The 15,995-nt window shown below is 42.3% G+C and overlaps 1 protein-coding gene across 1 annotated transcript in view; it reads right to left on the bottom strand.

The window, feature by feature from the left end:
* SUMF1 (sulfatase modifying factor 1) overlaps window positions 1-15,995 on the bottom strand; it is a gene marked incomplete at its 5' end in the record, with an annotated part of 40,139 nt that overhangs the window by 2,200 nt on the left and 21,944 nt on the right. Inside the window, 4 exons of the mRNA XM_082487740.1 lie at window positions 900-959; window positions 12,090-12,203; window positions 13,160-13,274; window positions 13,991-14,113. Coding sequence (XP_082343866.1) covers window positions 900-959; window positions 12,090-12,203; window positions 13,160-13,274; window positions 13,991-14,113 — 412 coding nt within the window. The remainder of the gene's footprint in view (window positions 1-899; window positions 960-12,089; window positions 12,204-13,159; window positions 13,275-13,990; window positions 14,114-15,995) is intronic.

Raw genomic sequence — 15,995 nt, forward strand, 5'->3', positions numbered from 1 at the left:
ACAGCAGCAGAACAGATTAGTCTGAACAGATTTTTAGGCACCTAATAAAGAGCCCTCCTACTAATTGTATTCAGTGGGGCTTTTTGTCTCAATACACAGCCTAGTTTTATCACCTACAAAAAGTGACTAGGACAGACTAGAATCTTCACAAGCCTTTAAAATGGGTCACGTTATTCATCACTGAAGAAAAGTCTATTCCAGTGTTAATTTAATCAAAACTGCTAATTAACATCTGACATTGATTTCACCTAAGAAGGAAATCAGTGTAGAAAATGGGATCTCACTGTAGAAAATTTAATCTAATTATGAGAATGGTTTGCCAGCTGCAGGCTTTGAAAGGGAAAAAAGAACAGGACAGCTTTAATGAAAAAGGAGATCTACAGTGAGCATTTTTTTTTTTTCCTAGTAGTGCATGAACAGTTTAAGACACGATTTGTCTCATGACAGCTATTGCATCGTGGTGCTATCCAGACTTTTCAGTTTTCAAGTCTGCTATCAACTAAGCAGAAACATTCATCTCCCAGCGATCTTTCCACAAAGACCTGATGTTCTTTCTGAATCGAGAGTCATTCTAAAACTAAAAAAGTCACTTCCATACTTTTACATGTATTGGGCACCATAATGAAAATAGTACTAGAGGCATACATCGATTTCAACTTCCATGTCTAAAAAAAACCCCAAACGTTGTGGGTAAAGGGGTTTCTTTGTTTTAATTCCAAGGTGACAACAACAAAAATTTCCTTAAAAACATTGGGTATTGCTCTTCCTTGAATTGCATGAAACCCCGTAACACGCACAGAGGCTGCCAGGAAACTCTGTCAGAAGATCATTTCATTGTCAAGTCAGGTACTTTCAGAGGAAAGGTCAGTATGAAAATACCGCAGGCCTTCTCACATTACCTTATGGCACATGTAGGATCCACCCTTCTTCACTCTGTCCGTCCCCGCTGAGGGCCCTCTCTGTGGAGGCAAGGACACAGGTTAGTATGCAAGGAAGGACAACTGCCAATTACCGGGTAAAGGCAAAAAGCTGTACGAACAGGGAGACGGATAAGGAGCAGCCATAAATATTCAAAGTAAACAAATTTTAGCTGTGTCTGTCTGAACCAGACAGCTTGAAATAATTATGTTGTAAAAGACTTGCAGACAGGTGACAGTACTTGTTCTCTCTTCCCACTGCTGCAAATATTTAACATTCGAGTTGCTGCCCACTGGCCAAGAGCACCTTTGCTTTGCTGCTGTAAAGCACCTGGTAATAAGCTATAAACAGCACAGTGGCAATGAGCAATTACTGATCTTTGAAAACAGATAAGTTTCTGTAGTTCCAGACTTTTCCTAATGAGAGATTAGGAAATTTTCACGCACCACCCTGCACATGTAGTGAAATCTGGGATTCTCATCAGCTCCACTGCTTGGACACAAACACAGGGGAACCCACGAGTCTCCAAAAGGGGCGTGGGGAGAACTTCCACTTTTCTAAACACAGTTACGCTGCTTGGTGGCCAGTCGCGATGAGGGGCTGTAATGCCCAATGTTTGGTGCTTATTCTCTTTCCAGTCCAAAATCAAGTCAGAAACACAAGTTAGTGACTGTGCAGAAGACAGTGCGTATCACCTCCCAGTCACCACGTACTAAATTTGTTACCACGTGCGATCACGACAGCTAAAAAGGGCTGCAGAATGCACTGCGCTTACAAACAACAATTGTGTAATTGCATTTACATTTGCAGTGACTGTGATCTATTTGAAGTGCTTATGAAATTGGCCCTAGAATTGATCTAACGAGGTTATTTCACTATTCTTTTTCAATTCCAACTCCAAAGGATGGCCTAATAGTTCAAGAACAACACTGGGCTTCCTTGATAACACACTCCCTTGCTTGCTTTGATGCATATTTCTTACACAGGCGAGCAATCCTCCCACAGGAGTTACTACTGCATTCCTCATGCTCAGAGACTACTGCTATACTTCATGTTTCCACTGTTGATACCAAACATTATGTGCTTCCTACCCTTCACGTGCATCGAGAAACTACTTTTAGGAAGGAGCCACAAGAACATCTGTCTTACAGAAGAGACAAAAAAGACCAAGAAAATAAATTGCGTTTCATGAGTTAACCGGCAAGCCTGGCCTAGAAGTTAGTACTGCCACTAAGAATCCTCTCACAGTTGTAAGGTTTGCATGTATTTCTATTTCTGTGCATGTTACACTAACATGCAACAAAAATGTTTTCTTATCATGTATAAGCCTCAAATAAAGAATTTTTCACTTAACTCGAGGTACAAACTGTTTCTTCACTGCTTGGTAGGGTGTCTAAATCAAGTCTGTATTTCTAGACAAAGCCTTATTAGAATAATTTGTGGAATACAGTTAAAAAAAAAAAAAAAAAAAAAAGGGCTGCGACTTTCTCCAAATCCCTGCACCTTCTGCTAAGACCATTACTTATATAAAAAGAAATATATAGATTACAAGAAAGTCATCAGCCCAGTTTTTACCAGTTAGGAAAAAAGAATTCATTGCCACAGAATGTGTAACTGATATGAAATAGTATCATAAAAAAGTACCATAATAGGTTAAAAACAGACAACTGCTGACAAAGACATTCTGCCAGTTATTTTGTCTCCTCGAGCAGCAGCCAGCCATTTATCCTGGAAGCATCTGAAGCGTGCTGTGCTTCCTGCAGAGCCTTGAGAGCAACACCTCCACCGATATAAACACAGTCACCAAAGACACATTTCCCTTCTGTAGCATCTCCTGAACCTCCTGAATGCAGGGATAATCTCCCTTTCAGAAGCCGCTCTCAAAGAGGGGATTTCCCAGGGCAGGACACCTCGACAGTTTTTCTCAGGGACTACTGATTTGACCAGTATGGTTACCCCTGCTCATCGCACTGTCCTACCCTCTGTCAAGGGATCTCGTGGCCTCACACCCACCTCCTGCATAACCAGAGGTGAAGTTCTACACGCCCCAACGGAAGACAAGCATTTGTAAGACCGAACAGAAATCCTGCGGACTGTAGGAAAACCCTGAGAGTTGACGCCAGTACTACAGAAGCTACTGAGTGCATCCACCGAGTTTGACTGCTTCGAGAGTCTTCCCACGGAAAGCTCAGCCTACTGAAACTTCAGCGGTTTCACACTTATTGCAAAATTTTATGAGAGGCAGAAAAAGAAGCTAAACCTGCTACTGCATTTACTACACTACAAATACTGAAGGAAAACCCCACCCAGAGGCAGTGTCCGCTCGTTTCCATGCCAGGGAGCTCCTCCGCAGGACAGGCTCACTCCATTTCCAAGGTCTCTGGAAATTGTCTGCACAAAACTCGTATGTGGATGCACCGAGCCCCGCTCTAAGATAAGCCACTAATAAGCACAATCAACTCCAGCAGCCTGTTAATCTCATTTTAAGGGAAGCCAGGGTAGAGCCAGCCAGAATAAAACTGACCTAAAAAAAGCCACATAAGAACAAGACAAAACAGAGAACAATGGAGCTATTGAGCAGGATTTCCCATTAAAACTTGTAATGCAAATACAGAGCAGCAATCTTTGCTATTAGCTCCAAAGCAACTTTTGTAAACTAAGAGGAGCACGCTAATTTAGGATTACAAGGTTTATGGTCCAATCATGAGACTATTGTATGTTTCAGCAATTATACAGGGATAACATATACTGAAGCAGCATGTCAACCAAAGAAAATGGTGATTGCATGAGCTCTTTTTATTAGTTACAAAGATCTTCTGCCAAGCAAAAATTGAGCAAAGGTTATTTGGTAACAAAAAACCAAGTTAAATTGAAAACCCTCAGCCTCGGGAGCAGGATTACAGCACTGAAACGCTTTATCACCTGCAAAAATCTGACACAGCATTCTCCAATAATCTATTCTATTACAAAACACTTTAAAAACACTGAAGGTAAAGAGTTTATCATAAAACAACTGGCAAAGTTCTTGGAAAAGCAGAAAAATCCCTAGATACTAGTTGGAGAAACAATCTCTGCCTGTTGGACAACTGTCTACGGGCTGTGTTTCATTCTCTTGCTGTTGATATTTGCCTGTTTTGCACTGCAGTTTAGGAAAGGAAAAGACAAGAGGAAGTTGGGATAGCCAGATTTCCCTATAGTTGTAACCAGCTATTTACATACAGATAAAATCAAACGCACAAGTAACCGTATGCAAGAGGCCAACTGGATCGATACCTTTCTCAGCTTGTAAGTGCATGCAAATTAAAGGAGGTTAAAAAAGAACCACAGAGCCTCAAAAAGGTGAGTGAATTCAGTTCTGCTTCCTAGTGTTAAGAATGCAGCTCACAAAACCCCTCAGTCTCCTGTGGAGTTAAAATTAGAACCGCAACACCGAAGGCAGGCAGTGACAACACTTTCAGTCTGTAGGTAGCTCAGCTCCACATGTCACCAGGGTCCCTGGCAAAGCCAGGTGGGCTGATACGCAAGCAACCAAAACGAAGTGAAAAAAGACATTGTTATTGCTGACTGATGAGCATCCCCAGCACCATTTACATTGGTTTGTGCTTCAGTAGCGCAGGTTTGTCTCCCTGAGGAGAATGTGGTGTTGGAATCCAGTGCTGCGTTTCCTTTCTCTAATGGTTTGGTTTTGCATCCTGTGCAAAGAGCTAGCGCTATAGGCAGCACGAGGACTTTGAAGTTCCACAGAAGACCTGTCAGCGTCCCAGCAGCCAAGGGCTGTATTTGTTTCCCTTCAGGAGCCCTCTACTACAGCTCCCGGTAGTAGCCATGGCAGTAGAGCTCAGGGCAAGCAGCTGTCCTTCCCCTGCACTGCCTAATGTCTTATTTTACACTCCTTTCTCTACCCCAGCCTTGCCGAAGAAACCTGAGATGTCAGATGCAGGAAGAAGCCACCTGGACTCTCCTTAGCATATGAAGTTGAACAGTTTTGTGCAGGTAGGTGGAAAGGTGCTGCAGCTCCCTGGTCTACCTACAGCATGAACCATCCCCGGTAGCCAAAACAAGGCCCGTTCCCAGCTCCAGACTGAGATAAAGGAAGAAGCCGCGTCCCTACAGACAAGCTGGAATAAGAGATTTAAATTCCTGAAAGGTATTAAGGGCCAGATGTCCCTTACTAGCGACACCCCACTTCCAACGCTGTACACAGGAGTTCCATACATGCCTTTCCGACCAGAGTCCTTTTCTCTAGGCAGTCTTCCTCCTACCTACATCACTTGCTTAAACTTCCTCTGGTTTTACAAAGAACCTTAGCAATCCGTACATCTGCAGACGTAGAAATGTACTCATTCCTGTCTAAGCGCTGGCTGCCTAGAGAGTACTGAGAAAACCAACCAAACCCTAAAGAATGTCACCGGTTTGCCTTCCACAGAACTACACAGACTTCAGGTGGGGCATCCGGAAAAGCCAGGATCCCCCAGTCAGTAGCTTTTCTGGAACAACATGTGCATTCAACATACTCGGTAAAGCAAGAGCATATAAACATTATCTTTGGCCAATGTCACAGCTCAGTACCACATATTTCTTATAATTAAAAAGGGAGAAAGCCTACAACATTAGTATTTGCTCATGCTTGTATATTCCTTATAGAGAAAGGAAAGCTGCTTTGATTGTGCTTACCCATCATAAAAACCAAACAGAGCACGGCAATTAAGGTCGCATTTCATTAAAACAAGCAAATCTTTGTTCCATCAAACAATATTGTTTTACGCCATTACCTGGAGCAGCGTACCAGCTGGTACTGAAGTGGAAGGACATTTGCTGTCTGCACGGAGAGCGCCGGAGCTGTTCAGACTTTGATCCCAGATTTAAAGAACAGAATTTACTATATATTGGCAAGTTTATTTTGTAGTATAATGTTGTAACAGACATATTATAGTCTGATTGCATGATTACAAGTGCTTGTGCATCCAATTACCAAAGCTTATAAGCAGGATTATTCTTTAAAGAGTTATTAAAAGACATCATAGAAGCTTTTTTTTTAATGAGAAAGGAAGTTGTGTTTCTGTCATTACATCAAACAAATACTTTCTGAGGTTGCATCATAATTTTCTACGCACGGTCAGCTCCACGGCCACTCTGTTTTGAGCTAAATCAGTTTTCAAACAGAACTGCAGGTCATAAGAAACTCTGCACTGTATACCAAAAAAAATCCGAGCCAGAAGTCACCACAATTAAAATGGCCCCATAAAGAGACTGTGGTTTGATTGATCTCACACACACACACGCCTACTTGTCTGCCAACTGATCATTTACATTGTTCAAACAACAACAAAGACAACCCCGGTGCTTCCTCGTCCTGCCCTCACGCACAAAATAGTAGCTGCAAGATGTACTAAAGAAACATTTTTTTGTGAGTTCGTCTTAAACGGTGGATTTCTTTCCACTCATGGGAAAAATCAGCCCAGAAGCCCTTATTTCTGACAGCAGCAGTGCTCTGGCTTTTCACCTGCTGCCAACACTGGAGGAGTTGAAGTATCAGTTTTACATTTCTCAAGTGGATTTTATAACTCCGTCCAAACTGAGTTTGACCACACAAAAACCCACTTCACCTACATGGTTAAGACATGCTGCAAGTCTCTTTGTGCTGCTACGTGGCCCCATTCCATTCAACTCCAAGATGTTTTCAAGTGCAAGCACAATAATTTCAGTGATCAGCAGCAAGACAGGGAGCTCCTCAACCCCCCGCCACTCACACAAAGAATCCCTCACTGAAGCACCCCAGAATGCACAATGTGTGCTAGAGAAAGCCATGGCAGACAACAGCTAGCACCCTAAATCTAAATGCAGGACAACGTTGTGCTTAGAAAGGCTTTCAGTGGTGAGCAAACACAGACAAGAACCACACTGAGAGGTGAGGGGAAGGTAGAACAATAGGGGACAATTGAGAGACACTATTCTACTAGAAATTCAGAAAATGTACATGTTATTTCCATTTTCAAGTGTAAAGAAGTTTTCCACAGACAGCTATTTCAGATGGGGTTTGTTCTGGATCCCTGACGTACAAGGTTTCCACTGGACTGTCCTGCCGCACTAAGTGAATGTTACTGCCTTGGTTGCTTCCCGTTTTTATCTGGGAGAGTGACAAGCCCATGATCTCACAGGAAATCAAGGGACCATTCGCTGTGTTCCAGACAACAAGTAAGGTCATTCACTACCATACAATTTGTTACTTAAAACCCCTCTGAATACAGTATTGTTTATTTGCTTTCACAGCTAGTCTAAGCACCATACGCTAACCTCCACTGATCCTGTATGCGTGTAAAGGGGGGAGACTTTCATTTGCTTAAGTCAAAAATGAAGAGAGACATTAGTGGTTCACTACACAAACATGATGAGAAGTAGAATTTGAAACAAAAGCCACTCACTCCATATGTTTTGAACAAGCCACTACTACTATACAAGTAGGTGTCTGGACTAGAAAAGTTAAGGAGACTTTTAATCCAAGAAGTGTCTAATTAGATTCCTATAGAGAGGTCTGCACAAACAAATCTCCAGTTATACCAATGCTCTGCTCTTAAGAGTTACATCCATAACACATTATGACGCTTTTCAATGCCACTAACTTGAGAGCTTTGGCTGCAGCCCCAAATGCCGCTATAGCTACTGGTGCCCAGTGCTCCGGCACTTCGTAGCTTATTTCCAGGACATGGTACCAAGCTCTGCATTGCATCTACTTTGTGAGCTGCATAAAAATCTTCCAAGTTCATTTATTTGGCTTCAATACTTACCTGCACAGGTCCTATACCTGGCAAAGAAGAGGAAGAACAGTGTTTGTTCCATTCTTAGAGCATAATTAAATTTAAGACCTTAAAAAGGAGCAAACAACTTACAAAGCACTTTCAGGTGTCTCAGTTTATTTTTGCTCTTGGTAATTATTTGGGAATGCAAGCCGATCAATTACAGAAAAATAAATAAAAAGAATCTGTGTGCAAGATTCCATACACTCCTTGTAAGCAATCCACAGTATACCCAAAATCTCTCTAGTGCTAGGAAACTGCTTTGAAGATTTCAGCTGTTAAAATAAATATGTTAAAAAACTTTCACCAAGCTCTGACCCTCTAGAAGAATTCCTAGTCTTTTAGGCTGAAAGAACACATCCTATATATAGGTTACGCTGACTTGTACTCTGGAGAGACTTAAGAGATTGGCTCTGATAGATATGGTGCTAATCATTTTTAATGTCTCAGAAGATACTGCAGCCTGGCTATTTTGGGACACCTTTTCACATTATGAGATTCAGTTTCCTTATCCATTTAATCAGAAAAACCCTTTGGAATTCACTTTGAAGTGCTCTGCCTCACACACTAGATTCTGACAATTAGTTTCCAACTGAAAAAACCTAAAAGCATCATTGTTAAAACCTAGGTTTTAAAAAAAAAAAAAAAAACACCACCAACTTTCTGAAGTGTCTGCAAGATGTTTGTGCTGTATTTAAAAACCTAAGCGAACTCAATAGCCACTTCAGTTTAATAGAGAGCGTTAAGTCACACAACACTTGTTTCTCACCATCACCTTAATTCAACGCCAAAACACGCTGCATTGACATTATGAACACAAAAGCATCTCATTTAAATAAGTCATTCTAATGACAGTGCAGCACTGCAGTACTTAAGAAAAAGGATGTTTTTTTGTCCCCAAGCATCATACCTCAGTAGCTCTAGTTCACCAAAATAGACGATTCTAGCTAGCTGGATTTTGTGCAGCTTGGACAAGTTGGGAAGGCTGACACAGGCAGAGAAATCTATTTTTACTATATAAAGCAAAATAAGATGCAGGTAACCCACACCAATGGCAGGGAACAGATCAGCTGAAAGCTACACTTTGGGTGAAGGCTCCTGGAGGTTCTTTCCATTATTACCACAGTAACTTCCACATAAATTAGTTGTTTCATGCCTTTCACCTACAAAAGCCAGTCATCTTATATGAAAATAAGCACTAAGACTTTGCCAGTGATAACACAGTCTTGAAATCTGTTTATATTTTTTTATATCAGTCTTTATATCTGTTTAAACAAATAATGCACAGAACCTTATGCTGACCTACAGGCAAAAACAAACAATACAACCCTCTAGAGCATGTCTGGGTGTAATAGACCCAAGATCTGTGACTTCTAAGTTCTATATATACACAGCATCAAAAGTGGTTTTATTCTCCAGACTCGGCCTAGTTACTGTATTTTTGCATCCCAGTGTTGCCACTTCTTGCCAGGGAAGATGACTTCTGGAGAGCTGTGCGCTTCTCCCTGCCCCAAGAGGCCACCGCACAAACCAGGAGCCAAAATTGACACAGCCGTCAGACAGAGAGGAACAAGAAGAGGGACAGCTGCAACACGCTACCAGCTGCCAGACCCGTGCTCTTCCCAGGGACACAGACTGTCTGTCTCTGAAAGGGTGCGGGTGGCCAAGGGGTCCTTTCCCCCGCCCCAACGAAGGTAGCATTTGCAGATTACGGTACACCGCGGTGAAGCTTCAGTAGTGAGAGGGGCAAAGCAGAAGCTTCTGTGGTACAAACCATGGTGACCAGTCTGGAATGGAAAGCTCAGCCATACTCGCTCTCCTCCTGCCCTGACTGACGAGGCTGCAATCTCTGCTCTGACGTGGGAAAGTTTCCTAGTTTTACTGTTCTTCACTTTCATCTAAATTCACATTCTGTCAGTTACTCAAGATACCATCTTCAGAAATGTTGCCCTTAAACTGGCCTTGTTTCCATTCATAAGGTACAGAAAAAAAATTATCCATAATTGCATATAAAAACCCACCAGAATGGAAACAGAATCGCAAGACAGCAGATGTTTCTTTCCTAATCAATCAGTATGCAAACAGGGAAAAAAAAAAAAGCTAAAGGCTCCGTTTGAATGCTAAGTGTAAGCTCTATATAAATTTCAGCTGTATATGTATGCAAGCCATGAGTCAGTGTTGGAAAAGACAGGTGTGTTTATACATTCAAGAGACAATTCATGCAATACAGCTTTCCATTATTGCTGAATTACAGAAACTGGCAGAAAATTCTTACTACTATGAAATATTCAAATCTAATCTTATGAATTTGTGGAGTATGTGAGAAAAGTAGTAGATGGGATACAACACAGCTGATGTCCCAAAGGAAAAGGAGGTTCTTCAGCTATTGCTGGGCCACTACCACTAACTACCAGCAAGAATTAGAGAATAGTCCATCCTATTTTAAAATCGAACAAGAAAAACAAGAAGCTGCAGTCCCAAGCATTTCAGTTCACAGTATCACAGTATGCTAGGGATTAGAAGGGACCTCAAAAGATCATCTAGTCCAATCCCCCTGTCTGAGCAGGAACACCTAGATGAGGTTGCACAGGAAGGCGTCCAGGCGAGTTTTGAATGTCTCCAGAGAAGGAGACTCCACAACCTCCCTGGGCAGCCTGTTCCAGTGCTCTGTCACCCTCACTGAGAAGAAGTTTCTTCTCAAATTTAAGTGGAACCTCTTGTGTTCCAGCTTGAATCCATTACCCCTTGTCCTATCATTGGTTGCTACTGAGAAGAGCCTGGCTCCATCCTCATGACATTCCCCCTTTATATATTTATAAACGCTAATAAGATCACCCCTCAGTCTCCTCTTCTCCAAACTAAAGAGACTCAGCTCCCTCAGTCTTTCCTCATAAGGGAGATGCTCCACTCCCTTAATCATCTTAGTTGCCCTACGCTGGACTCTCTCCAGCAGCTCTCTGTCCTTCTTGAACTGAGGGGCCCAGAACTGGACACAATATTCCAGATGCGGTCTCACCAGGGCAGAGTAGAGGGGAAGGAGGACCTCTCTCGATCTACTAACCACCCCCCTTCTAATACAGCCCAGGATGCCATTGGCCTTCTTGGCCACAAGGGCACAGTGCTGGCTCATGGTCATCCTGCTGTCCACCAGGACCCCCAGGTCCCTTTCCTCTACACTGCTCTCTAACAGGTAGCTCCCCATCCTATACTGGAATCTGGGGTTGTTTCTGCCCAGATGTAGGACTTGGATGTAGTTACTTGGGAAGATGTATGTAGTGCACTGTCAGGCACAAAGCTGAAGTCACTAGAGAGACCTGTGGTATCTTACTGGGATATAACTAACTAGAAACTGGCCGATGTGATTGGCATGGGTCAGGAGGTCTCCAGATGCTTCGTGTGATGAAACCACTTGTACAGACCTAGAGCAACCTAGACCGCAAGACGAGTCTGATTTCTCACACCAGCAACACCTTCCTAGAAGGCAGAATGTCAACCCCTGCAAGGTACAGAACAGCAAAAGAAGTTTCATAAGTTCCTCAAGCCATTTCCAATTACTGACATCCCAGGAAGGCCTGCAATTATGTCCAGCATACCAAAGACAGACTACATGTATCATAAGAGAATGCAACATGAGGATACTGAAATCCTGCAAAACTGAGAGCTCCTGCCCCATGAGGTTTAATTGGTTTTCTCATTACAGGTAACTGTGGCTGAACAAAACAAGCTCTGTGAGAACAGAGCAGTACATTTCTCAGATTTAGTTGTCCTGGACAAATGAGAGAGAAGATATAATATTAGAACTTGAATCTGCTGAGAGATACTGCACAAGAAACCCCACGTACAAAACTTACCCTGCAGGACCTCTTTCTCTGCCTGTCACAGAGAAAACCAAAGATTAACCTCTCAAAGCCTTGTGAGCTACTTCTCCCCAGAAACTTCAGCTTTGTTACATGTTGTGTTTTAAATGAGCTAGTAGAAGCCATAACGATAATTCAGGATGTTTTTTTCTCTACTTGTAAAATAAAAAAATAAAAAAAATAGTAAGCTTGTAGCAACACAAACGAACAAAAAACCTCCCCCCCCCCCCCCTTTTTTTTTTTTTCAGTAATTCCACTGCATTGGCAAATTCTTGATTTCTATAACATGCTGCCAGCTTGGAAGTACGCAACTGCTAACCAGTTGTGAAGGCCTGTCCAGCACAAAAAATAAAACTGCACTACAATTCCAGTGTTGATGATTTGTGGTGCGATACTTCCTAATTCACCAGAACATAGTCCATCCCACCTCAGACACACCACAGTAGGTTTTCAAACAGCATCCAGATCAGAGTAGCAAGAGGGAATTCTATACTTCGTGTGATGCCAATAAAATACTTACAGGGTTGTGAACTTCTTCTGTTGAATGATGAACAGCCCACCAGTCAGAGGTCCATTCCCAGGCATTTCCTACAATGTTGTACAAGCCATACCCGTTGGGAGGAAAAGCAGTGACCTATACAAGATACGGAACACAAGTACCGGTTCTGTAAACCACTCAACATGAAATACAGTTTTTAATCCTGAAGATCAGTCTGCCAAAGGGGCATTTGTCTTTACTAGGAGACTTCACAACTCAGAAGTAGGCACCAAATTAGTAGTGCAAAACTATAATGCTTTTACATACTCCATTAAGATAAAACAGAATGAAAGAATGAACTATTGCCATCCTCAATGTTCTCAGCACCACATTTCCACTATGACACAGAGCATCTTCTCGTTGGTTCTGGAGACTGATCCTCTAAAGAGAGGCACTGTTTGACCAACAGACACAGACCTTCACACAACATTAGTGATCTGATCTCCATGCCCATGCTTAAAACTTCCAAATTCCCCTGTCCAAAGAAAAGCAAGGATGGCTGTCAACTCATGCATATGCAGACTTCTCTGCGGATGAAACTTTTTGGACTTAACTTTAACTACCATTTAATAGTTCATTCACACCCTTGATTGCCTTTAAAATTCCACTCCATTGTTTGCCATACTAGACAGGCTCAATCTTTCCAAAAAGGGAAGTTTCATTTCTTTTAAACTATTACACGATTTTTGTGCCTCAAGAACAACTACCCAAAAAATGAGAGTTCAAAAAATTTCAATGCCAAAAGTGCAGGCAGAGAGTATTTCAGCATTGAACTATAAACTGACTGGAAAGGGGAAAAGAGGTCAGTTTGAGAGGAACTAAAAGTTAAAATGAAAGTAATCTTCACTTTTCAATTAGCTTTTAAAAAGTGTCCCTTGGTAATACTCAAGCCTGCAGTGAAATATACTGTAACTTTACAAATCTAAAGGTGAAAGAGTACTGGAATGGAAATCAGCCATACCTCATGGTGTGGAACACAGACCTCAGTTTTAAGAAGACTAAACTCATTTCCATATGATTAATTCACTTTGAGACTTACACATTTCACTTACAGGTGCAGTTCCTTTGTATCCATCTTCTGCAGTGTTATTAGTTGGGAATACTCCCTGCCAGATATTGGCATAATGTTGACCTTTTGGCTGAAGCTTGTTGCCCCACGGGAAAAGTCTATTGAAAGACATACAACAGAACAGTCGTCAAGCACTTCTTTTTAATTATTATTTTTAATTGAAAAAACGAGACACACACCCCCACACACACACTCCTTCCTCCCCACCTTACCCTGGAGAACCATTTGTATTCCAGTTCCACTTGCACCAACACCTAGCAGGTTTTCCAGGGGAGCAAGGGTTTGTGCGTGGAGGACGGAAAGGCAGCTTTGCCCTGTGCGGTGTGTAGCCCAGGACACAGGATGGAGAAGACCTAAACCCGTTACTCACCTCGTCTTCCCCTCCTCCCCGAGCCCACAGTGAGATAACGGGTGGATCCAGTGGCCCTACAGCTGCTGTGCAGTGATGTAGTTATTTACTTCATAAGCTCTTTTGCAAATCGTTCCGCCTTGGCACTAAGGTCCTTCACTACACCTTTCATCTCCTGCAACAGCAGCGGTCCTGGGTCTCGGCATTTGGTTACATCTCCCCTCTCATGGGCTCTCTGCATTCTCTTCCCATTATAGAGTTCAGATTACAATATACCATTTTGGTATTCAGGGAAATTCACTTACTCTGAACAGATTCCTTTAGGTAAGTCAGTGTTATGTTTACCACAGATGTGTATGCTACACAAGAAAAAGACATTGAGGGTAATAAAAACCCACACAACTCCTCCTTATCTCATAAATACCGGTTTTAAACATTTATCAGGGACACATTTGTGACAGGTACCTATTCTCAAGGCCCCCCCGACAGCTGTATTCCCATTCAGCCTCAGTCGGTAATCGTTTCCCTGCCCACGTGCAGAATGCCACAGCATCATTCCAGGAAACATGAAGAACTGGATGATCCATTCTGGGGAAGAAAATAAATAGGACAAGATCATCAGCAGAGCTAGGCAATCTCACAGCTATATAGCACAAGCACTTCATAAAACTCTTTTAAGAGATGGCCACAAAGGATTGTGAGGAAGTTCACAGTTCTGTTAAACTGGACAAGCTATCAGAGTACTTTTACAGAAAAGGAGTTATTTACAGAGAGCTACTAGTAGATGCTGGATGGGAAATGCAGCCAACAGAGGAAAAAAAAAAGAGAAAAAAAAAAAAGTTCTGTTTGTCTCCTCATGCTTTTATGTGCAGCTCTATACAGTGAACAACGACATCTGTAGCTTGTGCTTTCTCACTGTCTCCCCTTAGACACCCACCGCACCCCGGAGCCAGTGAAGGACCACCAACACACTGGTTAATGTGGAAATGTAGGTGCTCAGAGACCCAGAGGAAGACACCAAATGCCTGCAGCATCACTCCTCCTTGCTAGGCTGGTTGAGCAGTATCTTAACAAGAAGCCAGGATTCTCAATAGGAAAATTTACATTGCAATCGAATGGCGAACGCTCTTCTTTTCCTTGCGCACTCTGCTCTTTGCTGCAGATTCTTTCTTTGCTGTCAGTTGTGGGGTTTTTCAGGGAGAGGTGAGATAAGAAAGCGTCCTTACTCCTAGCAACATCATCTTTTGCAGTACCCAATCCAGGAAACAGTGAATTGCAGAAATTTAACAGAAAAGAATTTTTCTTTGGGTGTTTCCAGCAGTCCCATTTACACAGGTTTGGTTCCAGGACTGCCCTTACAATCATGGTCTCTTTTTCCAGAAAAAAAAAAAAAAAAAAAAAAAGACAGAAACAGTGCCTAATCATTCTTGTCACAGGGATCCTCCCCATCCAAGCTTCTTACAGACCAAGATACTTCAAGAGCTGAGGGTACTGATCCGGAAGACAGATACAGAGGATTTCCTATTAACATGCCTCTCCTGCCTCATTTCACAAGCCACCGTGTGCCTCCTGGTCCATTAGACTACTTCCATGTGGCAAGTTCACGAGCAGTTGTACTACATTAGGTTTGTGCCATACTTCTACAAGACTAGATTGACGTGGCAGGTTTCCAACTCTTATCTGCTGACTGTGACCTGAATTTCTCTGTCTCCCCCTAACAACGCCTCCTGATATTATCTCTATTTTTGCCTCAGATAATTCTTTCATTGCCCTTGAAGAACAGACAACGGACTTGTTACTAAGCTGTTCAGCCATCAGATGATGTTACACTAACATAGCCCTGTCCTTAGAGGACTCAAAAACATGCCAGCATCTACTAGATCTAGGCTAGAGTCTGACTTTATTTCAAACAGCAGTTTTGAAACTTTAACTAGTTGATTAAGCAGCTAGTGCCAATTTCATTGCCACCTGCCTAGCAAGAGAAAGAGAAACAAAGACAGTCACATCTAAGTCAGCATACAGTAATTAATACATCCAACAACAACGGCTTTTCAATGTGTGCAGCCACAAAAAGCACCTGAGAAAAATGAAGCATTTTGATTTGCTAGGCATAAAATTCATTCCACTATATGATCTCTTTCATTTCAGAAAAGACGTGGATCAGCAATGTTCAAGGTCCATGCCAGCAAACTATGGCGCTAACTACAGGCTAAGAAAAAATAGTTTTCCAAAGCATTTAGAGCTTCTAGATAACAGTCACAACTGATTTTCCACAGTAATCATCCTACAAAGTTGGAATACATTAGGCACAAAAATCTTCAGTCACCTGCTGCCAGAGAGACAGGTCTCCAAGTCCCAGATGGACACACTACATGGACTCCAAGAGTACGCATGCAGCTAGTATTCAGTCTTCCTCTCCAAAATCAGATCTGCGCTGAATGCTCTAAAGTTGCTCATCCTCTAAAGACCT

This window comes from Vanellus vanellus (genome assembly GCF_965231255.1).
Source record: "Vanellus vanellus genome assembly, chromosome: 9".
Taxonomy (NCBI): domain Eukaryota; kingdom Metazoa; phylum Chordata; class Aves; order Charadriiformes; family Charadriidae; genus Vanellus; species Vanellus vanellus.